General features: G+C 42.7%; 2 protein-coding genes and 3 long non-coding RNA genes across 6 annotated transcripts; 2 read left to right on the top strand and 3 right to left on the bottom strand.

The window, feature by feature from the left end:
• Positions 1–339: 339 nt before the first annotated feature.
• On the bottom strand, positions 340–7216 carry LOC142902363 (inositol monophosphatase 1-like). 2 transcript variants are annotated; one of them, XM_076047350.1, is made up of 8 exons: positions 6953–7188; positions 6487–6620; positions 5712–5816; positions 5394–5439; positions 5060–5168; positions 4717–4825; positions 1562–1713; positions 340–900 (listed from the first exon to the last, which is right to left on the bottom strand). In XM_076047350.1, the coding sequence occupies exons 1-8, from the start codon at positions 7013–7015 to the stop codon at positions 788–790; spliced, it is 831 nt and encodes a 276-aa protein (XP_075903465.1). In that variant the 5' UTR covers positions 7016–7188; the 3' UTR covers positions 340–787. The 2 variants fall into 2 exon arrangements, 1 of the variants encoding a protein (XP_075903465.1); XR_012929076.1 differs by lacking the exon at positions 340–900 and adding an exon at positions 1949–2769 and having other exon boundaries at positions 1582–1713; positions 6953–7216.
• A 3166-nt stretch (positions 7217–10382) lies between these two features.
• Positions 10383–11887, top strand: LOC142902367 (uncharacterized). Its single transcript, XR_012929079.1, has 3 exons — positions 10383–11179; positions 11291–11354; positions 11746–11887. It is a non-coding gene; the product is annotated as an uncharacterized LOC142902367 (long non-coding RNA).
• Positions 11888–14115: 2228 nt separating this feature from the next.
• On the top strand, positions 14116–17808 carry LOC142902364 (ADP-ribosyl cyclase/cyclic ADP-ribose hydrolase 1). The gene is made up of 8 exons (XM_076047351.1): positions 14116–14420; positions 14926–15055; positions 15150–15288; positions 15606–15685; positions 16072–16145; positions 16324–16410; positions 16541–16621; positions 16701–17808. Exons 1-8 carry the CDS (start codon positions 14242–14244, stop codon positions 16756–16758), a joined length of 828 nt encoding a protein of 275 aa, XP_075903466.1. The 5' UTR covers positions 14116–14241; the 3' UTR covers positions 16759–17808.
• Positions 14146–14919, bottom strand: LOC142902365 (uncharacterized). The gene is made up of 2 exons (XR_012929077.1): positions 14652–14919; positions 14146–14455 (listed from the first exon to the last, which is right to left on the bottom strand). It is a non-coding gene; the product is annotated as an uncharacterized LOC142902365 (long non-coding RNA).
• Positions 17809–20307: 2499 nt separating the features above from the next.
• Positions 20308–22157, bottom strand: LOC142902366 (uncharacterized). Its single transcript, XR_012929078.1, has 4 exons — positions 21907–22157; positions 21697–21793; positions 21473–21544; positions 20308–21346 (listed from the first exon to the last, which is right to left on the bottom strand). It is a non-coding gene; the product is annotated as an uncharacterized LOC142902366 (long non-coding RNA).
• Between the last annotated feature and the right edge of the window lie 4116 nt (positions 22158–26273).

Consider the following 26273-nt stretch of genomic DNA (forward strand, 5'->3'; position numbering starts at 1 on the left):
CCTGCTCCATTCATCATTCAAGAGGGATAAATTAGCGCGGCACAGTTTTTCTTGCACCGACTGTCGGTTAAGGCATTTATTTTTTTTCTTTGCCTTTCACTAATAAGCGCAGACAAGCGCGCTGGTTGCAGGTTGACGCCCGCCTCTGCAGGGCTTTGGCAGAAATAAATGTATCCCGCAGTGGCGTCAGAGGGAGCCGATCTTATCTTTATGCATTGCCTTGATTCCCTCGGCAGGAAAACACTAAATATTTAAACGCTCAATAAACACACTGAGCCCTTTTGTATGTGCATCATCAGTTTACTTCAGACAAAAAAAAAAAAAGAAGGCAAACTCTGCGAGGAGGCAGACGGGCAGCGCAAGTTGCCAAACCCTCTCCGGCTAAATTGAATCTGCCAGCCCAAAGTCAAAAATCATGAAGTGACGTCTTGAAAGTGCCGCAATGAAAAACCAGTAAGGTGCTGCGGCCGTTAACAGCCGGCGTTCAGTTCTAGTGCAGCTGTTATGGCGTTGTGCCGTCGTCTGCAAACTCCTTAGAAATATATACTGGACATAAATGCCAACACAAATGAGTAACAACTGCAAAAAGCTTCTCGTCCTCCCTGGTATGAAATATACGAACATCACGCCGCAGCAATGAATAGTATCGATCAAAATAGACCCAGGGGTGTAGAAAGTGTTAGCACTGGGCAGTTGGCATCGTGAAAGTCATTCAAGTGTTCTCCAGAGTTAAGATTCTGGTTCTGGTTCCAGCTCCCCCACCCCCACCCCCACACCCCCCCTCTCTCTACACGTCGTCCCGGCCGACATCGAACTCCGTCACCGCTCTGGCGATGCGCTCGGCCACCACCTTGCTGCTGGCAACGATCAGCCTCCTCGACATCAAGTCGAAAGGTCCACCTGGAAGGAAAACAGTACAAGGTCTTCAAGGTGTGAGCTACAAGTATCAAATCAAGTAATAGAAGTATAATATAAGTATATTTCCTTCTGGAGAATTCTGTGTGATTTCAGGATTTAAAAGTTAGTATTCTTCAAAGATTGCCGTAATGTGGGTCATAAAATTATCGTGACAAATGTGTGAAGTTCAGATGCATCAATTCATTATCATGTGTACAACATAACCTCAAACAAAAGGGGTCAATTTTCTTCACATTTGTTTGCAAATCATTGCTTGGATTTGGAGTAATTTTCTTCATGATGTATTTCATGAAACCTATCCATCCATCCATCTTCTGTCTTCCTCCTGCACTCAGGGTTGCAGGGCTCTGCTGGAGCCTATCCCTGCTGTCATGGGGCGAAGGCCGGGTTTTCATGAAACCCACCCAACCCAAAACAAGAAGATTTAGAAACAGCAAATCATCATTCTTAAACTTTATCAGCCTTTGGGTCTTGTGCATTCTGAAAGATCAGCAACTATCACAGTTTTGCCATTTGGAAAGCTGACTCTATCAGCAGTGCTGCAGTTTGTCTCCACAACTCGCTTCCTTCGCACCATCCATCATCTCAGAGACAAAGATAATACAACATTTGAAAAGCTTTCCTTTTTGTCTTAGTGACTCGCCTGAAATGTCCATGATGACGCCTCCAGCTTCGGTGACGACTGCCGCTCCTCCAGCCATGTCCCAGCAATGGATGCCCATGTGATAGTAAGCATCAGCTGATCCACACGCCACCAAACACATGTTGATGGCTGCGCTGCCAGGGGAGCGAATTCTGTAAAGACATAATAATAATAACAATAATAATAATAATAATAATAATAATAATAATAATAATAATAATCATTATTATCATTATTATTGACATGATAAATAGTCCTTTATTCAGTTATTATTAAACATTTATCAAGAAGAAGGCAAAAAATATATATACTTTGAGCATTTTAAACAGATTACCGCAGCAAAAAAGAGGCCTTGACAAATGTCTCTCGTTTGAAAAAACACTTGACCCAGGTGTTAATGCAGTGAGTCTTTTCAACCACAGGACGGCGACAAAGCGGCAGGAAATTCAGCCGCTGATGGTACGAAGAGCATTCATAATCTTACCTATCGTAGTAGTTGCACGTAAATATAATAAATAAAAACAAGTAAGTAATTAAATGAATAAATGTATAATTAAATAAAGTACAAGCATCTAAAATAAGACGGAGAAGACGAAAAACCGTGGCGTTGTGGGGTGGGGGGGAAAGTGAGACATTTTTCCGCGATGGTTGTTTGTCCCCCTTGCTAGCTTAGCAAGGTTCGGATAAATGCTAAAGAGCTGGCTAAGTGATACATGCATAAAAAATAAAAAAAAAATGTCGTGTTTGCTTTGTGAACCTTGGCGGATATCATTTAACTTCTGCTTTAGTGAATAACGTTGGGCCCGTAAAATGTCATGACGTAAGTGTCGTTGTAGCTACACATTTACTTCTCCAACGCCGCCCTTCAAAGACAGCTAGGTACGTGATTGGTGCGGCATGCCTTCCTAAAACTCCGCCCTATAAACTCAGCTCGGAACCCGATTGGTGCGGCAAGTTTTCATCAAACTAATCCAAAAAACCCAACCCGGACCCTGATTGGTGCGGCATGTTCAACTCGAACTCTGATTGGTGCGGCATGTTTCCCTTCAGCTCTGCCCCGCAAGCTTCAACTCGAACCCTGATTGGTGCGGCATGTTTTCCTTCAGCTTCGCCCCGCAAGCCTAAACTCGAACCCTTGATTGGTGCGGCACGCCTCCGTCCAGCTCCACCCTAAACTCGAAATCTGATTGGTGCGGCAAACTCTGAATCTGTTTTTCGTCCGTCGATTCGGAGAAGTTCATGTTGAAAAAAGAAAGAGAAGCAGAATTAAGGCCTATTTTACGTGCAGTGTGTTGCTCGAGCATTAAAAGTTGTACTTTATATAAACGTGAAATAAAATAATAGTAAATCTTTGAAGATTACGCCGTCGTAGCCAGATTTTCAGCGTCATTGCTGCTTCTGGATATGTTAGCTGCAGCTAACCCTTAGAGCCACAAGAGGGCACCAAAGCGACCAAATTTTAGCTTCTGCTGTAAATGGTAAATGGATAATGGACAGCACTTATATAGCGCTTTCCAGCACCTTCACGGTTTCCCAAAGCGCTTTACAATGGTCTCTCAGACGTGAAATGTGTTGCTCTGGGATTGAAAGTTGTACTTTATATTTTCCGTAATACTTTGTGATACAAAAAAAATGTGAATCACCCAGGGATAACGCCGTCGTAGCCAGATTTTCAGCGTCATTGCTGCTTCTGGCTATGTTAGCTGCAGCTCAGCCTTAGAGCCACAAGAGGGCACCAAAGCGACCAAATTTTAGCTTCTGCTGTAAACGGTAAATGGAGCACCGAGGACAACGCCGTCGTAGCCAGATTTTCATCGTCATTGCTGCTTCTCGTTTTGTGTGCAGGGTGAAGTGTTGGCGAGTGTATGAATAAATAAGTAAATAAATAAATGACGGCTAACTCACTCGCAGCGAGTGACGTCTGCGGACAGGCACTATGGAAATTATTTACTTATTTAGGTGCCATTGTTCACATTTGCACTGCTAGCTTAGCGCTGCGCGGACGGCTGGCTGGGATCGACGCTGAACACAGTGTTTGTGTTCGAGTCATGACAGTTGGCCGAAGTAAAAGCAACATCATATGCAAATTAAAGTTATGCTATCCTGCAATTTTACAGTCAGACGGAATGAAGTCATCCGTTAAAAAAAAAAAAGTTGTCTGCTTTGCCATCATCTAGTGCAGGGGTGGGCACACTGTTTGATTGGTGGGCCACAATGGGTTCTAAAATGTGACAGAGGGACTGTGGCAGCAGCAGATGAATGCAGCCACCCCATAGGAAGCTTCAGTGTCAGTTGAAAATGAACAAAAGGAAAGTTACAACTATGTGTATTTGAAGCTCGCCAGATTTAACTCTTTATTGAAATGACTCTGGAAACACTGAAAAAAAAATGGATGAAATACAGCTATTCCATGACTTAATTACTCTTACTATCAGCATCATTTCTTCAAGTTTGGAGGGCCGGATTGAAAAGCTTAACCGTGCCTGGTCTGGCGGAAGTTGTGTAACATTACCTTAGGATGACTCGTGCTTTTATGCTTTGAGTGACCAATAACTGTTCTGCCAATTGTTGTGGCTTTTGTACTGCTGTGACAGTGGATTATGACTCAGTGTGGTTGATAATAATAATAATAATAATAATAATAATAATAATAATAATAATAATAATAATAAAAATAATAATAATAATAATAATAATAATAATAATAATAAGTGTGTGAAATACCCGTCAGTCAATATTCGGGCATCCCTGCCCATCTGATTGTTACCTAATAGAAATCTACATTTCCTCAAAATGCAGGCGGCCTATAATAACCTGACAATATTTCATGGATGCAAGCCATGACAGTGTCCTCAACAACACATACACGCATACACATAAGCTCCGCTTGGCCAAAAAATAGTGAATATTATTCTCAAAAGTTCACTATTAGACAGGGTGATCTCCGAGACGTTTTAGTGACCATTGGTGACGATGATATAAATGATTGAAAGATTGAATTTTGCTTTGAGGCTTTCAGGGAGTTTCATGGGTTCATGGCGACTCCCTTGTGTTTTGCGCATTGATAACAACAACAATAATAATAATAATAATAATAATAATAATAATAATAATAATAATAATAATAATAATAATATATTGTCATAATTATTTACCCATGCACAGGTATGGTGAGGATGGTCCTGATGTTGGCCAGCATGGTTTGAAAGTGCTCTGGGTCTTTCTTGAAGCCCATCTCTGTCAGGACCATCGACTGGTTGATATCTTGGAGAGGAAACACAAATGCAGAAAGCATCTCAATGTCTCAGGGGAATAACTTGTTATTCATCAAGCTGAAACGCACCACTTCCGTTTCTGTGGGGGTTTTATTTGTTTTTTGTTTTTGTTTTTCAACACACATGGGCTGCAGATGGAATAGCTGTACTACTACCGCCACCTAGTGGACTCTCCTAAAATGTGACCAACCACAGTCAGATGAAGAATGTCATTCCTTGATACCTTCTTGTCCGGACACTTTAATGGGGACGCCGTTGCAGAACGCGCCTTTGCCTTTGCGTGCCGTGTACATTTTGTCCTCGATGCAGCTGTAGACCATCCCAAACTCGATCTGAGGACCAAGAAAGCACGTGGATTAATGCGGTGTGGGAGGGTGGGCTAAAAATAGAAACGGCAGTAGTGGAAAAAAAGGGGGAGCTGCCTCTGCAGCGCAGCGCAGCTCAGCTCAGCTCATTAGGAATTCACAGGGATATTAGGGCAATTACTCTGCTGATGATCCTTCTCACTAATAGTGTTAAATGATCAAAACAAACGCTTAATTCTCAAAGAAACCCACCTCTTTCTTCACCGCAAAGCCGATTGACACAGACACAAACGGGAACCTGCATGAAAAGAAATTTAGCGCGTTAAGTGTCCATTTAATGAACCCCCCCCCCCCCCCCCCCCCTAGATAGGAGCCCAAAGGAGTCGCTTCTATTATCAGTTCAGTTTCATCAACGTTGTCCAATTATCATGACAGACAGAGAGGGCCATTCAACTGGGAACCTAATTAAAAGATAAAAATAGTTTAAGGGCCGCCGAAGATGGGGGGGGGATGCCTGGTGTCTATCAGTTTTTTCCCACACGGTTGCATTTTACTCCAGCAAGTCTGTACCTGTGAACGAAGTTGGTGGTGCCATCAATGGGGTCGATGATCCAAGTCGGGTTGTCAGTTAAGACGCTGGGAGCGCCAGCTGCTACCGACTCCTCTCCTATGAAGCTGCAGAGCCACAATCACAAACTCATATTGCACAGATGGGGCTGCTTACCAGAGTGACAAACGTTTGCACCATTGCTGTTTTACAGCGGCCCGGGAGACCATGTACTGTACATCACTGCTCAGATCGTGATGTTGTTGTTTGTGGTGGGCTTTTTTTTTTTCTACCGCAGTAAAACGAAGCATTAAAAAGCAAATACATGCAAACAAGCGCCAAGTAAATTACGGTTCATAAAATGCAAGACGTGCTCATTTGCTGCTGAAGCTCCCGTGAGGAGTGTCGGCAACAACTGAGACCAAAACCTTATCAAGACTAGAGAGTGTTGAGATCCAGACAAGACCAAGACTGGATATATCAATAATTTTCTTGAATATGTTGCTGTTTTGCCAGCAATTTTGAACCATTTATAAAAAAAATAAAATAAAAAAATCAACTTTGCTTCATTAAATTAAAACACAAACTAACCCAGGTGCAGAGTGTCACTCTGGGTGTCACAAACAGTAAAGGGAGCGAAACAAGGCAGCAGCTGGGTTCTTTTCCGTTATTATAGTGTCACTGCAGTGTTGGCTGAGTCTCAACGGAGTCCTGATCAAAAAAAAAAACCCTGAGCCTGAGACCCTTAAAAGGTGGTCTGGAGAAGGGAAAGAGCAATGTGGAGAACTGCAACACTACCTGTGAGTGGGGAACTTCTCCTTGATGGAGGCGATGATGAGCTGCTCCACTTTCTGGTCCGTCTCGGTGACCAGGTCAACCGGCGAGCTCTTCTGCATGACACTGATGTCACTCCGCAGCGCCTCGCGAATCATCTGGGAGCAAATAGATCAACACGTATCTCAGAGAGGGACATTTTTAGTCATTTATTTATTCTTACAATAGCTTTTATCTCCACTGGCCTCATGTGATGTCGTTTTCACTTTTGTGTGTGTGTGTGTGTGTGTGTGTGTGTGTGTGTGTGTGTGTGTGTGTGTGTGTGTGTGTGTGTATTTTTGCAAGGATGAGTCAGAGACGATGCAAAAATTGTAGTGGTTCAAAAACGCACTTTGTGGAGTGGTGTGATTGATGAGGTTGTGTAGTATGAATTGCGTGTCTAGGACATCGTTTCGGCTGTCATAGCAGTGTGTGCACGGTACTCACACACCTCGCCAGCCTTCTTGGCGACCTCCACACAGTGATCCATACATTCCTGGAAAACGTCGCCCATGTTGATCGCGATGTTACGTTCCTATTGGAGGAGGAAGGGGGCGGGGGGCGCGACACATTAATGCATCCATTGACACACTGTGGTTTCCTTTGCGTACAATGTTGCGTTATTAGGCATGTACTACACGCCAGCATTTCCGGTTTAGCTTTCCTTCGCCTTCCCAGATCGTGTTTTGCGTTACACGTTCACATATATGTTTTAAAAGTGATCGGGTCAGCCATTGGCTATTCGCGGCATCGCGATTCTCGGTCTGGATAGTCAGGGAAATCTACAACATAAACAAAAACATGCAGAGAAACGTTAAATTCCGCCCACCTTCGAGACTTCTCGGCGAGGAGAGATGCGAGGGGCGGGACTTACGCGACCTCATGCTCCCCGACCATTGGCTGGTCGGGTTGACGGATACATTGTGCTTCGTTCATTGGCTGCAACCGTCCTCGATGGTATGATTTGTCGAAGTACTTCCGCTGGACATAAAACTAAATTGCAAACAGCTCACTTAATCTTAAACAGGTTGTTCATAGGTCATTTTATTGCTTTATTACGCTCTATTTATAAATCTATGTGTGGGTGTAAGTTCAGGAAGTGAAGTAATACCGAATTGTTGGAGGAAATACGTTTATGTCATTCATAATTATCCGCAAACAAGCTGCACGAGTTGTGGGATGATATTGCTGTTTATTGTTCTTTGTTATTGCCCTATGGATATTATCTGTATCTGGATATTATGTATGTTTTATTTCTTTTCATTTTTATTTTCTGTGAGGATATCTTTTTTTTAAGACTTGCATATAACATTTCGTTTTGCGCAAATGGCGGATTTAATATTTGTTTAAATGTTTCAAGACAAATTTTAACAAAAATGATCCCGCATGATATGAAGCCCATGACTTATTCAGCTAAAATAATGAATGTGTATGTAATATATGATTGGATGCCTAATTTCCGCCTGAATTGTGCCCTCTTGTGGCTGTTGGTAAAACGTAAATACTTTTTTAACTACATCAGTAACTTCAAAATTGGAAAGAGGACAGTACTGGATACGTTAAATTCCAATTGCAGAATATCTAAAATGTTCATGTTGTATTTTCACGTGTTTTACGGTTCTCCGTCGTATTCAATCCAGGCTATAATGCAGGACGGCACTGTGGGCACTCCCTCATGGTCCCATAATGGAAGTCATGTGGATGTGATCTTGGCAAGAGGAGGTCGGATAAAAAAGAAAACAAAGCCAACTCGTCTGTCCTTTAGGATCATCGCCGTGACGACTCACCATTAATAGCCACGATTGATTGGACCACGACATAATCTATTGGTAAGAAATCTCAGCAGAATTTGCGCAACGATGGAACAATTTTAACTTTGTGCATGGAAAACAGTCAGCAGTTGTTCCTTGGTGGTGCACGCCACACCTTGTATACCCTGACGTTGCTTCATTCAAAGGCTTCATACTTTTTTTCATCATTCAAGCGTTTTATTAATAGTGTGATCATTGAGTACAGGTGTTTTCTTGTTTACTGAGCATTAAATGTTGCCAGGTTTGGCAGCAGTACTCAAACTCTTGCGAGGGAGAGGCCTGTGGGGTTTCAGAGTGGAGCAGTCCAACCTGCCGAGCGTTCAGACATGCACCTGCTTGCCAAAACTCCACGTCGAACAGTAACCTAAAGTCTTTCCCTCCCGCCAACAGTTGAGCCCCTGCCCCCCTCTCAGACATGCACACCGACTCGTCTTTCTTCCTCACAATGTGCAGCGTGGGCTTGCGTGAGTATTGAGTGTTCACCTCCCTCCATCCGTCTCTCTAAATGTGCCACTCCCGGATATCATATCATCCGTCTCCGTTCTTCTGCCTTTCTGTCCACTTCAAAGGGTTTTTCATGCTTGTGCGCTGCGACGGCATTCCGGGTGCAATGCTTGGGACCACCCCCAACATCAAGCACATTGTGAAGGGAAGGTGTTACACTTACATCACGCTGGTTAATCCTGGCTTGAGGTAAAGCGCAAAGATAAGATCTGAGAGTCTTGCAAATTTCCACCGTCTTCACAGCAGAGCAAGTTTCTACAGGAATGTCTGTTGTGTCAGTGAATGTGTTTAGTGCTGCTGGAACTGGGAGGAAAATCAAAGTGCATGATACAATGTGCCAATTTCCTTAGAAAATAATCATGTTACAAAACTGATTAGGTTTCATGTGACACGGTGGCGCAGTGGTTGGCGCTGCTGCCTCACAGCAAGAAGGTTGTGGGTTCCATTCCGGGCCTGGGAGCTTTCTGTGTGGAGTTTGCATGGTCTTTCTGTGTCTGTGTGGGTTCTCTCCGGGTTCTCCGGCTTCCTCCCACACTCCAAAAACATGCATGCGAGGTCAATTGAACACTCTGAATTGTCCGTAGGTGTGCATGTGAGTGTGAATGGTTGTTTCTTTCTACGTGGCCCTGCGATGAACTGGCCACTTGTCCAGGGTGTCACCCTGCCTTCGCCCTAAGACAGCTGGGAGAGGCTCCAGCAGACCCCCGTGACCCTGAGCTCGGGAAGATGAATGAATGAATGGTTAGGTTACCCCATTTTTCTGCACTTCTAACATCAGTGGTGCATGATGTATCGCTACAAAATGCAAAATTTACCTGAACTTATGAGAATGCAAAAACCCCAAAACATGGACTCGCAATCCTGCAGATCAGGACTCCAACACAAGTAGCAAAATCATACAAATAATGGTTCCGTCAGGTGCAGCTTCATAATCACAGAAAATGACAGAATCTGTCAAATATTCACATTTTAATGCAAACAAAAATGAATACCATTGAGTTTATAGATAATCTACAATCTGTGTGCGTCTTTCAAACAAGCAGGTACGACTGTGAGGATGTCTGGAGACACTTTGAGGAGGCGGTCGTCCGCCGAAGCCCCTGTAACGTGACGGTGGAGGATTATCATCAGATGTTCGTGGCCTTGGCGCAGACCTCGCCTCCGCCGTGTGACAGGGTGCGGGGGAGAGGGGTGGAGGTTTCGCCTAAACACAGTTCATTCTGTCTTTGCAAGTTGACTGAATAAACTTTTTCTTTGTTCCAGTTCCTGTTTTGGAGTAAAACCAGAAGAGTGGTACAGAGTTATGCTGCAGCTCTTGGGGGCCTCTGGACACTGGAGGACAGTGTGGCCGGCTACATGTTCAACGACCTCATATGGTGCCGCCAAGAGGAAGAGGCTGGTATTTCTACACATTTTTTCCCGTGTTGAGCTCACGTTCTTTTAAGGGGTTCATTCCATTTTCTTTTCCTTTTTTTTTGCCTTTTTTTAGTGCTTAGTTCCTTGGAATCTCTTGTTTCAAGGCTGATCACAGATTTCATCACAACAAAGACTTCTTTGTCCAGGAAATCTAATGTTTGTGTGGCTGGTCCTGACACGAAATGTCCTACTGTATCTTAATAGAGAAAAAATGAAAGAGAAAGAAAGAAAAATAGAAAAGGCAACAGCAATCAACATCGTGTCAGCTTGCAGAGATGCTTGGGTGATCATTCTATCCTTGAAGATCTCTGGGATTCTTCAGGGATTCTTCAAGGATTCTTCAGGGACTCTTGGTCCCTGAACATGTCACAAATGCTGACCGTCAACAGCAGGCTTGTAGACCTCAGATAGACCACATCACAAGCAGCAGTGTGCAGCAACACAAAACACATTATGCTTCCATTCACGTATTTGCAGTGAACGGACACGGTAGCACCTCAGATTTCCTATGCAACGTAATCACTGAGGCAGCTGCAGCTGTTCTCCCGAAGGATTTATTGTGCACACAGGGCTGCAGTTGATTGACTTCTGCGGCTGCACTGGCCGACATCTGCAGAGAGCCCCACCAAATTCAATCAAAAACAAATAATTTGCCTCCTCTCTCTAACCCCTGGAATTTTGATGTGCAGGTTTCGATTTCAGTTCCTGTCCGGGGTGGTCAACGTGTCAACATCACCCGGTTCATTCCCTGTGGTGGCGAGCATCGAAGCGTGTACGTCTTGCACAGCTGCGTTGGCCTTTACCGTAAACACAGCAGCGTCTTCCTAAACAATGAAACTTTCACATCTTTCTCTCATGCTTCGTTTCTCTAAGTTTGCAGAAATGGCGTGCGGCAACATCACTGTGCTACTGAATGGATCCATTATAAATGCTTTCAATAGGAAAAGGTAAAAAATAATAACATCAATAATATTTTAGAAATTGTTCCTAAATATGAAAGAAAATTCTCTATTTAGATTTTTTACAAAAAATATTTTTGCTCAATGTTTTCCCTGCAGCATGTTTGGAAGCGTAGAACTGGACAGCCTGAACGCTTGCACGGTGAATTACGTCAACATTAAGGTGGTGACCAACCCAGATGGACCTTATGTGTGAGATTAGCATTTGTGTTACAGTCAAATGTTGCCCCTTGTTTGTTACAATAAATAAAACAATTGGCAGTTGAAACAAAGAAATTGTCAGGATTTTTATCCAATTGACCTGATCCCTCTGACAAGTTTCAGCTGTTAATTTCATTTAAAAAAAGACCAACGTTAGGTTTTTTTTTGATCGACAAATTCCAATAGTCAGGAGAAGGTTTCAATTTCGAGCCCTGCAGTTCAGTAATTTCTAAGAAAAGAGAAGCCCAAAAGTACTTTCTAAAAGTCCTTTGCTTCTTCCCCTTTTCAGTCAGTGTGTGTCCAAATATGTGACAGACCAGCACTGACCTCATATCATCTTCTGTGTTCCACAGAGAATCCTGTAGTCAAGGATCCATCGTGAAGCTGCTCCAGATCCTGCAGTCCCGAGGTTTCCGCTGGACTTGCACAGAGAACGACCAGTGAGTCTCATCCGAAGTATCCAACCTTCTCCATGAATGTCAAATCCCCACCCCACCCTGCCAAAAAAAATAATATATATATGTATATATATATATATATATGTATATATATATATATGTATATGTATATATATATATATGTATATGTATATGTATATATATATATATATATATATACATATATATATATATATATATATATATATATATATATATATATATATATATACTATATGTATGTAAATATATTTCCCACTGATTTAGTGCAGTTTCCAGCACTAAATTTGTTGACGCAGAAGTTGTTCATAACGAAACACTGAACTTCCCTGTGAAAGCTCCAGGGGAATGCTGACATTGTGTTTGTCTGCAGGACCTTGATGATCCTTCAGTGGATCCAGAGCCCCAAACAGAGCTCCTGCCAAACCGGTGTGAGACGCCTGCTGCTGGGAGGGGAGAGCTTCCCTGGTGTTCTGGAGCAAAACAAAGGAGATCGCGCACGACTTCACGGAGAAGAATAAGGGTTGTGTTATCACTGTGGAAGACACTCTGATGGGGTCGGTGGTGGACGGTTTGACCTGGTGTGGAAAAGAGGGCAGCAATGGTGAGAAGACCTCTGGCATGAAAGGGCGCTTTAGAACGGCCCGGAGACATTCACAGAAAATGCATGTTCAAGGTCAATGGATAGTCAGAGACACAAGCCACAGCAGGACTGTTTGCACACTGACAGTTACTTTCTCAGCTATCATCCTTCCTTTCAAAGGAAAGTTCCTGTTTTTTTTGTTTTTTTGGGGGGGGTCGGGGTTGTTTAATTGTACAGAAGCCAAGCCCTGTATCAGAACACTACCAGATGCTCTACAAGATTAAGAAAACGTTAATCTTGTGGAGTACTGTGACGCTTCCCTTCTAACACCCACACTACAATCATCTGAAAACATATAACGTCTTTTGGCACTTGGTGCAAGTTGTTTCCTGCTGTATTTGGAATGAGATAAACGTAGTCTCTATTCTATTGTGTGCAATGGATACGTTTGGCTTGATGCATATGAATGTAGTTTTTAAGTAAATCGAATTGGGAGAGCTTCCCGTGAGCAGGAAGACGGGTTTTCAACTGGGATCGGCTTTCGTGGCCGTGCGTGAACGTGGGACGTAGACCACCAAGAGTTCAAGAAGTGCGTGACTAGGTTATTCCTAAGCAACATCTCCTTTGGCCCTCTGGACTGTGGATGTTTGCAGGATCAAAGTTGAGGTGGCTCCTCAATGTCTTGTACACTCTGAATTCAATAAAGGCACTGAATGGAAATGTGTCAAGGTTTGAACGCTTTCTGTCTTTTCTTTTACAGTCTCTCTCTTTTTTTTTTATTCCACTCAGTTGTAATGCAAAGCTACTCGAGACTCTGACACACCTGTTTGACCTTTATGCCTCTTTGAAATCATAAAAAGTAGATCCTGCTGCTTTCAGAATAAAATCCTAAACCTTTGTTCACTTCACTTCTTCGTGTTGCTTGAATGCTGAATAGTCGGTCTAAAAAGAGTAGCGTGAAATGATAAGAGATAAATGAGCTAAACATTTTACTCAATAGTAACCTGTATAGTATTTGGGGACCTCCTCTCTTCCAGCCTTACCATGTTGGTGAAATTATGAAACATATCTCAACATGTTCACTGGGTTGCCCTTCAAATACAATTATAGGTCATGTCAGTGCTATGAATGGCTTTTATAATTGCCATGTTAAAAACGAATAACCTCCCCACCTTCCAAACCTTCATTGCTACTGTGGCTTTGCTTTCACTTCCTCTCACGTTGTTTGCCCTTTTAAGTCACTGACTCAATAATGAATAAATAAGTGTTTTGCACTTTTATCCCCTCGCACCAGAAATAAAGTCTGAACGTAAAAAAAAAAGAGGGAAAAGCTTTTTTTTATATAATGTGCCAAACAATACGCGTGTTATTAAAGTCAAGCCACTCAATCATATTGCAATTACAATATGCGATTTATTTATTTATTTATTTATTTATTCTTAGCGATTATGCAGATGCACGTCGTCTAGTGCAAGTTTGGCACCTCTCACTTTTCACAGTTGCGCCCAAAGCCACAGTCCAAACTAGTTTGTTCTGTTTTTCTACTTGTTTGTTTCAACTGTATTACACCAACAGCGGGCACGCGCAGGGGAAGCGATCGCGCATTTGACGTCACGGCTGTGGACTCTTGGTAAGCAAGAGTTCAGAGTGTGTGTGTGTGTGTGTGTGTGTGTGTGTGTGTGTGTGTGTGTGTGTGTGTGTGTGTGTGTGTGTGTGAGTGCCTTTAAGAGAGCGTGTGAGAGAGCGAAAGAGCGACAGAGAGGGAGTGCGCCAATGTAACGGAGCCCGAGACAGAGAGTGTTACATTTTTCTCCCACCTCGGCAGCCCGATGGAACAGCACGGCTCGGGGGGCCGCAGGCGCAGGAGGCGCCCCCTCATCATCATCGGTGTGGTCGTTGTCGCGCTTCTCATCATCGTCGTTATCGCCGTCGCGGTGTCGCTGAAGCAACGGCGGGGCAAAGACAACTTCCAGAGCACCTTCATGGCAAGGTGCAACAAATTCATGGGGTAAGTGTGAACATCCGAATGATTCCTCCCGCAATCTGAAACAACAACACATCTCCCCCCACTTTGAATTTATGACGTCCTCAAGGAACAGGTGCCAAACAATGATGAACGCAGAGAGAACAGAGCAGTAGGATTCTCCTGCATTGGATTTACAAAGTGTGCGCAACTAATTGAAATTCAGAAGACGTATCATTTTGAAAATCTTCCAAAAAATAGAGTTGGCAAACTCACTAAATTAACATAACTGGTGAGTCACCCAGGGGCTTAATCTTTGTGTGCAGCTGAAGACCAGTGCACTTTAGTCAGTAACTCTGGCCCACTTCCAGTGTTGTCATATGAGTTTAGTCTCTTAATGATTTTGTTATCTTAAAGGCACTTATACACACACACACACACACACACACACACACACACACACACACACACACACACACACACACACACACACACACACAGACAGCCACACCACCCCTAGCAAATAAGGTGGGATTTTGTCATTTTGCAGATACAACTGCAATCAAGTATGGAAAGCATTTCAGCAGGCCTATGTGGGCCGCGACCCACGCAAGGTCCCCATGGACGCGTACAACCCTTTCATTATTGAGACACCCTTCCATAATCCTATTTGCAACAAGGTAAAGCTGACAGTTGCTTGTGAGCTCCTATGGAAATGAATTATGATAAAAGGATCATTTCACATCTTTTCTTTTTTTGGGGGGGTTGGGGTAGCTGATATTCTGGAGCAAAACAAAGGAGATCGCGCACGACTTCACGGAGAAGAATAAGAATTGTTTTATCACCGTGGAAGACACTCTGATGGGGTCGGTGGTGGACGGTTTGATCTGGTGTGGAAAAGAGGGCAGCAATGGTGAGAAGACCTCTGGCATGAAAGGGCGTTTTAGGACAGCCCAGAGACATTTACAGAAAATCAATGGATAGTCAGACACAAGCCACAGCAGGACTGTTTGCACACTGACAGTTACTTTCTCAGCTATCATCCTTCCTTTCAAAGTAAAGTTTTTTGGCGCCATTGGTGCAAGTTGTTTCCTGTATATTTGGGATGATCTAAACTTAGTCTCTGTTCTAATGTGTGCAATGGACAGTCACACGAGTATAAGTTTGGCTTGATGCATATTAATGCAGTTTTTAAATAAAAGCGAATTGGAAATGTTTGTGTCCTTTCAGAAACCTTCACCACCGGCTGCCCAGAATGGGGTGAAGGCGAGAACCCCGTGCGTTCTTTTTGGAAAAGAGCCTCAGCCGCTGTGAGTGCAGCATATGGTGACCATACCTGATGTTTAGTGTTTCTTATGTGGAGCAGAAGTTAAAAAACATCACAATAAATCGCTCCTGACTGTCAGCCATTAGAACTGAGAAAATAGATGTAAAAGGAATTCCTGTACAGGCCTGGCATCTGCATCAATGAGGCTTGGTGGTGTTTCTATGCAGCCATATTATGCACTTCTCTTCTGAGAGTCAGTTGTGGCTACCCGCACATTCTGTACCAGAGAATTTGGTTTCTATGGGTGCAGATCCAATATAGGAAATAAGGGTTGAAATGAAGACAAACAAGAAAGAACAAAACCACATCATGAAACAGTTTTTATTTGTTTTCATTCCTTTTTGCACGTTTTAACTTTCCCACCTGTAGTTTGCAGATGCTGCCTGTGGTGATGTGACAGTAATGCTCAATGGCTCTCTCGACACCCCATACCATCCAGAAAGGTATGTTGATTGATTGATTTGTTCATTTATTTTCTTTGTAATTCTGATCTAAGCCGAGAAAAATCCCATTGATACGATCATTTTAAGACAGGCTCTGTGGCAAGGTTGTTCATATACAAAGCACATTGTATTTTTCTAATTTTCTATTAAAAACTACTTGTGTATTTCCTTTTCTCAGTGTTTTTGCCAGCATTGAAGTGCCAAGGTTCACCTCCACGAAAGTGAAGAGCCTGAATGTTGTTCTTGTCACTCAGAATAACTTGGAGTAAGCCCCCCCCCCCCCCCCCCCCCCCCGCACTGATTCTCGCAATACTCACTCTTTTCTTTATTTTCATTTCATTCCATGTGTCACTTAATTCCACATTCCAAACACACTTGTTCTGGGTCCCTTTCAGCACTTGCACAAATGACTCCTTGAAGAACCTACAGAAAGAGTTGGCTCACGGAATCACTTACAACTGCAAGGAAGTGGCTGAGTAAGTGTCTCATGGCTGCTCCAGAGCAGGCGTTTGTCCATTCATTTTCTGACTGCTCTATTGTCTGTCTCCTGTGCAGAATTCAGATCCAGAAATGCAGCTCAAGTTCAGGAATGCAATGTGGAACCTGTTGGTAAAACAAAGGACGAAGTTTGAGACAAAACAAGAGCAGCCAGCTCTGAAAATATCTTGCCTTAAGGGCCTCCACTCTGCTATAGTCTGTATGAGTTTTGAAGGAAAGCTTATGCAGTTTGACTTTGTTTGAAATCATATATTTTTAATGAAAATCTATCCACAGTATATTTTTGTAATTTAGTAATTATTTTTTTTATCCAAAAGTAAACAATTGTAGGTTGGAGAGAACAAAAAAACGTTGATAACACTCAGAGTCAGAAGATTGGGTGGAGTCTTATGTATGGTGTCATCCCAGAATTGCTATGAAACTGCTTTTTCCAGTAATGTCCTTCCAACCTTTTTGTAGAATTCCACTTCCACAAAAAATAAACTTACTTCTTTGTTAAAACATTTTTTTTTATTTGTGTGTAGATAGTCAGATAAGGATAAGGAACAGTCTTGAGGCAGATTTAAGGTTGCAAAGTAACCTTTCACAGTCTGCAAAGTATGTGTGTGGGGGTGTCTTAAACAGAAACAGTCTGTTGCAACAGGTGTGAAGCATGAAACCGTAAACAATCTTGTAAAACCACAGCGCTCTGCACTTTGGCTTGCACATCTGTGACAGCGGACGGAAAAGGAAATAACACATGAAAACTGAAATAATATAAGAACATGATACAACATGAACACTTATATCAGCTCCACAGCCTCTGTCATGCTGGCCTACTGCATTGGTGAGAACAATCCTGTTTTAAATCAAATAAAAGCACCATAAATTAAATTTAAAACCTGAGTTACAATAGCTGGTCCAAAGAGGGAAATCAACTATCTGGCTTCAAGATTTTAATCCTAGAAGGACACCCCAGAATTTATGTTTATGGTTGTCAATGCCATGTCCACAGCACTGCGAGATTGGCTGGGAAAGAAAAAGGCAATGATGGCGATTGATAGTTCACCACTAACGCAAATAGTTGTGCAGATCACTTCCCAAATTATTGATATTTTGATTGTGCATGTGCTTTAGCGCCCCCCAGTGGTCCGTGCCATACCACTGAAAAGGCAAAAAAGAAAAAGGGGGGTGCGGGGGGAAGAAATAAATCTTCTGACGTAAGCACGTATAAACCGTGGTGAACGTATGGGGCAACCGACGTAAGGCTCCCGGAAGATACGGCGGTGAATAAAGTAAGCGGAAGAACGATTACTTGGGAACTTCTCAAAGTGCAATCATTGGACAAGTTTGAACTGCTGTTGTGAGTCAGGAAGCGGTGGACATGTGGAACTTTGGTCTGGGACAAACACAAGGTAAGGACAACAGCTGCTGCGGATCACGACTAACGAACCAACCGCATTAATGGACGAGGGCAACATTTGAGTTGATTTATGAATCTTTCACGTTGCTGGAAGGCAATTTGGTGTGCAACACTACAGTTTCAGATGTTAAATGTGGATTGATTGAATACAACTCAACTGGAAACGACACTGAAGTTGTTGAGCCTCACCAACGCCTGTAATTGAGAGAAATACTTTTATACATACAGTGGTAGAAAGGGTTTTTGGACTCCCCATGCATCTGTGCTGCATTGAATCAAGAATCGTCCTCCAAGTGCAGTTTATTTTAGTGCAGCCATCCACATCAGGCTACATGCTGCATTTACACTGTTCCGTTCGGCAAGGTGGTGTCTCTTGCAACACATCCAGAAAATCTGAACGATAAGGAGATAGTTTTCTTAATTTGCCCTACTAACAAAAAATCCCATAACATTTTCGATTAGTTTTTGTACCTCGGATTTAGCCATACCCTTTGAAACACACGCGCTCAAACATATCTAAATATTTAATGACAATGTTTGGGAATTACTTAAAATTTAAGAATGTCCGAGAAAACTTTTTTTTTCCATTACTGTATTTTCAGAATCATAAAGACATTTTCTGACTGTAAAGCTGTATGTCCGGCAGTAATCGAGGAGAAAATCAAAACGTAAATAATTTATATGGTTGAAATGAAATGACACTTGCAGAGCTGATATATCAGACACTTCACGTATTCAAATGCTTAATATTTTGTGATGATTATTACTTGTACTCTATACATTTAATTTATTTCATTAAATTGAATTATTATTATTATTTATTTATTTTTACTAAATGAATTGCTTAATTTATTTTCATTTGTTTAATTGACTTTGGCCTTTTGAGCCCATTACTCTAAAGTAATTCATAGCCTATATTTCCTGTGTCTCCTCTGCTATTAGGACATGGTGGAGGGTTTCAGTGGATGAATGGGGACAGGAGCTTTCAGTCCATGGTTACCTTTCTTTCCAACAATAAATTACCTACACATGCTTGTATGATTCCGGCTGATTTGGTTGTTCTCCTTTTTTTCCAGGTCAGTGTCCATGCTGGATTGCTGAGGTTTGAATGGTGAGACATGAGTCACTTACTGAAATCCCCGGCTGACGTTTTCATGTTTCGTTTGTACCTCACATAATTCAATTTCTTTATGATTATAGTTTAATTTTCACTCACTTTAGTTGACTGACTAATATCTTATATGAAGGTCCAGTGTGTAAATTTTTAAGGAAGCCTGCCTGATGACACATTTTGTTTTTAGGGCACTGTCAGTTAGGATTCCTTAAAAAATGGTAGTGCAAGATGGCAGCTAACTAGGAGCAAGACCCTTGCTCTCTCTATATATTCTTACAAATATATGAGAACAGTAAGGGTAGGACAACCAAATTATTTTTATAAATGTATTTATGGGCAGTATGTTAAGCTTTTTACCAATATAAAAAATTAATCATCAATCAAGATACATTTTACACACTGGACCTTAGTTACTGAGTAGGTGTTGTTTGCCATACTCATTTAAGTGACTTGCTTGCATATGGTTTCCACTATTTTTGTTACTTGGAAAGTTTAAAAAAAGAAAAAAGAAACGTCAATTTAGGAGGTTGGAACTTGCATTTTTTCAGTGGCCCTAGTGCTAGAGACCATCGACCTGTGTCAATTGCTGCAAAGCTGGTGAGAACCTGTGTCCTTAGTGCCCCTAGTGGTAGAAGCTGGTCCATGCGAGGCAGCATTTTAGTGCAAACCACTGTAAAGCTGGTGTGAACTTGTATGTTTAGTACCCCCAGTGGTTGAGACCATTGATGTGTGCAAGGGAGCACTAAAAAGCTGCTCATAATCTGTATCTTTTGCAGCCCTTGTGGTGTAGACCGTAAGTCTGTGCCATTTGTTAATTTCATCCCTGTCCAGTGCTAGAGTGGTCCCAACCACTGAGAAGCTGATCAGAACCTTTATTATTGCTATTCAACGTTTATTTTTAGTACTGCTAGCCGTAGAGCGCATCATTGAAGTTGGTCAGGATGTATCTTTTGCCCCCCTAGAGGTAGAGACCATAAGTCTGTGCCATGTGAGCTTTTGGTCCCAACCACTAAAAGCTGGCGATAACCTGTATCCTCAGTGCCCCTTGTGGTAGAGACCTTTGATCTGTGCAAGGCAAGTTTTCTTCCTAACTGCTGCAAATATGGTCCGACCTGCATTTTTAGCACCCTAGTGGTTGAGACAATTGATCTGTGTCAATAGGTATTGACAAGCTGCTCAGAACCTGTATCTTTTGCACCGCGCGCGATTTGATTCTGACTGATTTTTTTTGTTTTCTCTTCATCTTTTTCAGGTCAGCATCCATGCTGGATCAGAGACCTAGTGGTTGAGACCACTGGCCCACGCCATGAAGCACTGAGCAGCTTGTGAGAACGAGTGTCTTTGCCCCCCTAGTGGTATACTCATGGTACCATGAATTGTTCTCTGCCACTAGAGGCGCTAAAGACGCATGTTCTCACAAGTTCCTCAGTGCTCCCTGGCATGGACCAACTGTTTTCGACCACTAGGGGTGCTGAGGATACAGCACTGCATGAAAAGCAACGTATCCGGGCCGGAATATTCCTGTAAACAGCCCAGATATTCAGGAGGATCCCTGTTACATGGACCGGAATACTCCTGGATACATACCAGTTTTGGTGGGGGCCACAGCCATTTGCAATTCACACCTGGTTGCCATGGTGAATAATCCCCTGGGTGCTTGCTAGGGAATATTTGCATTTCACACCTTGGTCAACAGTCTCTGGATAGGTAGAACAATGTCTTGCCCCTCCTATAAAAATCCCTTCCCATTAGTCCAGTGTGTAGGGAGGAGCTTCTTATTTTTCCTTTTATTTATTAGTAGTGTATTATATGTATAATATACATATGTCACCCAAAGATGAATTACACACTTTTCTGATCAAAAACCTTTATTTCAAAGGACAATAGAATACACACAATATGAGCACTGCTGCTGCATGTGCCATTTAAAAGACACGAGTGGCCTATGGCCTCAAGTGAATCAAGTCTCTGTCGGTGAGTTACAACATACTTCTGGTCAATGTCCAGCCTCTGCTGGAGCACACCACACAGTGTCGACAACTCTGCACTGCGGGGTGGAGGCCGGACAACCCACACTGGCCTTCCATCTAAGATGGAGTCCTCCTCGTCGGACATGAGGTCCACTGTTGCAGTCCCCCACAAAGCCTCTTCCCCAGTTTGGAGGACACCAGCTGTCACGTTGTATAGCTGCACAAGCACAGGGAAAACAGGAGTTGGACCACTGAACACATCAAAGTGGGGGAGCGTTAATAAAGTTACTCTTAATCAAGTAATTTCCCCATGTTACTACATGGGGAAAGTGGTCTCACTTACTCTTCTCTTCCTTTGCCTCATGCGTGCAGCTGTAACCCTTCCGAATCGTCTCGAAGTACGTCTTGCAGGATGCTAGAGACAAGAAATGGGTTTAATTCATTATCAAACTCAGCATATACAGTAGAGCAGTGTGAGAGATAAGAGAGAAATATGTTTTGATAAGTGAAACTGATTTTAAGTCTCGGGTTATTTTATGTTTAGAGCCATAGGACATTGTGACTCACCCATTGTGACTTCAGGCTCCACATCCGGCAGAGCCAAGGAAACTTCCCTCAAAAGATGTGTTGTCACCCCCTGGTTGTGGGGGGGGGGGAAGATACACTGTGGAACAAAGGAAGCCAGGTGTTAGGAGGGTATAATGGCCTGGAGACATTAAGGCACAGGCTGGAATTACAGAGGAAATAATATTTCCACCAACAAAAACGTTATCTTACCTTGTCTGTGGATCATATCTGTGCGTGTTTGCCATTGTGCGACCTTCGCACAGCTTCCTGTAAAAAGAGGGAAAAAAGCATAAAGGTTAATTTCACAATCACATGGGATAAAGTAGCCTAATCGACCTGCAGGTCGTGATGAGCTTGACACGAGCAGGTACCCATTGTCTCTTGTTTGGACCCCTTGAAGAGTCTTTGTGAGTTATTTGCTGTTTAAAGTTCAATAAAGCTTTTGCACAATGTCAATAACGTGTCCAAAACTCTGTTCCCTCTTCTGTCCAGTAGAAAGCTGGTATTTGCCAGGTCACGCCCACTTTTGGCACCACTTTGTGTAGAAATGGGCGTGTCCACTCCCATCTTTATGCAAATATTTGCCAATTTGTTAATTTCACCATGATTATGGAAATAAGGTGGGTGTGGCTAAAAGGGCCAGCAACTTAAAAAAGAAACTTTTTGGCACCCTCGCCTAACAGGTCTGCCTGCAGTGCTCTCTACTGCCAACATTTGACAGCAGTTCCAGTTCTGTCCTGGATGTGCCGTTTTGTCCCGGGTGGTCCCGCTCTCTGGCCCCGCCCCTTGGCCAGTTTCAATGTCCCGGGTGGTCCCGCTCTCTGGCCCCGCCCCTTGGCCAGTTTCAATGTCCCGGGACGTATTGTGCAGCTTACTTCACACTTCATCTTACAAGATGCTCTTAATTACTAAGAAATATCAGCACGTAAAGAGCATTTCTTTTCAATTGGCTACGTCATGATCGCTCTGACGCCTTTGAAGGTAGTTTAGCACTTTATAAATAAAAGTCAATTGGACTTCCAGTGCAGAGATAAAACATGAGCAAAGGCTGAACATTCAAATTTAAAAACGCCAAGGAGGGGAAAAAAATATTATAATGCCACCACATTTATTAAAACTCACAAATACAGGTACAGATAGCAGTATTTCAAGTTTCGCCCCACATTGCCAGACCGCATTGGTCCAACATGGCAGATTTGTTTGTATGTATTTATTTATTCCTTAAAGCAGTGCCATCAAACGTCAAATTAACCGTTTCTTCTTACCGGACTCCTCGTGACGTGATTTCAACCACTGAAACAGAACAAAATAAATGAAATAAAGCACGCTCGTGGTTCTTGGACGTCTTACCTCTGCACACCGACTCGCTATCCAGGTAGCAGGCTGGACAGGTAGGCAGGTAGAATAGAATCCCTTTATTTACCCCACATTGGGCACATTTGCAGGTCGCTCGGCAGCATGGTGGTAGACAGATGGACCGGTGCCTCGGCAACTTAGCGCTGGCTGCCTTGCTGCGTCCAAACGAACTGGCGTCACACCAACCACAACTCGGTAACTGAAGCAGAAAACCAATGACAATGTCAAAACATAAATTACATAAGGCACGCCAGAGGTTCTTGGTCGCCTTACCTCTACATCCTGACTCGCTACCCAGGTAGGTTGGCAACTCAGCAGCAAGTGGTAGCTGGCTGGCCAGGTAGGACGAGAGCTCGGCGTTGGCTGTTTTTATAAGAACCCACTCTGTCCTGTGAACGGCTCGGCGCAAGCCGGAAATTAAGTCACTTCCGCTAAAACTGATGAGGAAACAGGTGAAGCCAATTAAGCTGATGATGGTCACATGCCATCTAGTGGAGCGGATGATTGCAGACGCTCAGCATTTGAGCTGATTTGATGGACTTCAAGCTCGACTCTTGCACTCGGAGTTATTTGTCCTGTTCCAAGAAAAAATTGTTTTCCTGGTGCTTTTTTTAATTCTTAACTCTAATTGTCAGACTTTATTTCTTTAACATTAAAACAAAAACGTTTCACTTGACATCCTTTCATGCTCAGAATGTTTCTCCTGGTGTGGTTACTTCCTCTCTTTTGCTACAGATTTACACATCTTGTTCCTGAGGATCACACCTATTTGCTCGAGGTGGTCAAGGTCATTTACCCCAGGTCCTGGATTTGAATCATGTTCAAATGCAATGGACATGAGGTCACAATCATCCACAGGTTCATATTTTGAAATTAACCGATCGCACACCACAGCCTAACATCACAAGTAGGAAGAAAAATATCAAAGGAAGCACAAGAGCTGTGAGATACTGAATAATAGAAGTAAATCATGGCATAAAATACTTCCAATAGTAATAGAAATAATCTTGATTTTTTTTTTTTTTTAGTTACAGTAAGGATACTGAAACAAAAAAAAAAGCAACTGCAGCCTCACTGTAGCGTTGACTCGACAAAACTGGTTTCCTTTCAGAATGAACACACACCAAAACTTTGACTGAATTTCCCCTGTTCCCTCTTCCCTGAAAAGAGTCTGCTGTGACTCAGCATCGAGGGCTCACACCAGCAGTGGCCAGGCTTGACCTTCGAGGACCACTCTGATGTTTCAAATGCTGGCAAGGAACTCAGTGGCAACTTTCAGCTCAGTGCTTGTGGTTGCCGTGGATTAGAGGAAGGGAATGTTTGGCTGGCCTTGTGTATTCTTCTTTACTTTTATTTCATTTTATTTTTACACATGCCAAAATACACTTGATTTGCCTGCTGGCAGAAACATCACGTGACCCAGTCTTGACTTGAACAGAATGTGTTGTTTAGTAATGGTGCAAACAATAAAAAGAGAAAGATTACTGTCTTGATATTTATGTTTTGATATTTGTTTTGTCTTTTCCAAGGTGGAAAAAAATCTGAACAGTTTTATTTCCACATGAAACTTTATTTTAGGATCTGTCCCTTTCATAATTTCATCCCTGCCTACGATTCCTATAAAGAGCAATAATTAGAACGGTGGAACTGTTTACGAAACAACTGGAGGTGTTCACTTCATATAAGATGAAAGTGTAGCGTGGCATGGTGTTACTTATGTCTCCATTAACAATCACACTGTATTCTCCTATACTAGATGGTCAGTTCTGGCATTTTGACTGGAAGGAACAGCACAACCTGAAGGGTTTCTTTAATGTCTTCTTTTCTGGCCAGTGATTATAATTTAAAAAAAGAAAAAGAAAAGAACAAGACTAAAGACAAGACATTAAAGTCAACGGGGAGTAGAAGGCTTTTGGTTTGTTGGCTTGATTTAGTCTACATTAAAAACCCTGCCGGGAAAGACGTTTTCTCAGAGATTCAAAGGACTCCACAGTAAGTCTCTCTCATCACTGTTATTCTGTCCTCTCCCTCGCTCTCCTCTGTGAAATCTTTGCATGATATATTTTACTTCGTCATTTCTAGAACTTCTAACGTTGGCCATTCATTTATTCCACTAAACCTCACATTCTAACAAACTAAACCTTACATCATTTCTTGCAGCGTGAACTCAAGATTTTTCTCTGAGTCATCGATCTGTCTCAGAAATCCATCACCAGTTACCGCTCACGCTGCTCTCATTACCTCCCCTGTACTCTCATTTCCTTCGACAAAGCCGCAGCACAGGGAACCCCTGCACTTGATTGGATGAGGCTGGTTTTTACCACGTCATTGGGGATCGAGTGTATAAATACCGTCGCCCTGAACCACTACTGTGCTGCGCGTGAGGTCTAGGCAACTCTTCACTGCAGGTGTCGACAGCCCGAGAAAATAAAGAGATGGTGAGTTACAGAAAGTTTGTACGTGTTCTCGTTAAAATATTATTCTATTAGTTGGGTGGGGTGTGCGTGGAATGCGGAGGCATCATCTGAGACCTGAGTGTCAAGTCACACCAAGTGCAAAAAAGGTTTACAGGTTTTACTGAACACTTCTGTCATAGTTGACAGCACCATTAGGTGTTCCAGTTCCACAGTGAGAAGTGATGCAATATTTTAGTCAACACCAGTATGAAATTAAATCTGAATTAAAATATTATTCCTCTCCTTACCACGAATGAAGTCACAGAAAATATTAACATTTACAATTTCAACCAATCTATTCTAGCAGTCTGCACATGAACAAAGTGGTGCACGGAAGGCGCATGTTTACTGCCTGAAAGCAAGCGCCAGACTGTATCCAACACTGCCATATGTCAGGTAACAGGTAACTGAGTCCCACATTTAAGCTGCCTGACAGAGTTCATAAATAACGGCGATGTCATTCTGTGCAATGCAGTGTGTCTAGTTGTGAGGGTCCTGTTCCAACCAGCTCCAGCAAAGAGAAGGCCGGTGCAGCTGCAAGCTGTCAACCCAACAGCTGGCTCGAGGAGACTCAGGTATGGACTCAACACTGGAAGATACATGTACGACATTAAAATGATGCTATCATCACAAAATAAGTGAGATTTTTTTTTTTATATTACTGGAAACAACTCATGAAGAAAAATCCAAAAATATGAAGCTTGTAGGAAGGAAGTTTGTGGATAAAGTTATATTGCTTAACGGTTAATCCTCTCCGCTACCTCC

Source organism: Nelusetta ayraudi, unplaced genomic scaffold, assembly GCF_046127955.1.
Source record: "Nelusetta ayraudi isolate G7.1 ecotype Tasmania unplaced genomic scaffold, CSIRO-AGI_Nayr_v1 ptg000094l, whole genome shotgun sequence".
In the NCBI taxonomy this organism is placed as follows: Eukaryota; Metazoa; Chordata; class Actinopteri; order Tetraodontiformes; family Monacanthidae; genus Nelusetta; species Nelusetta ayraudi.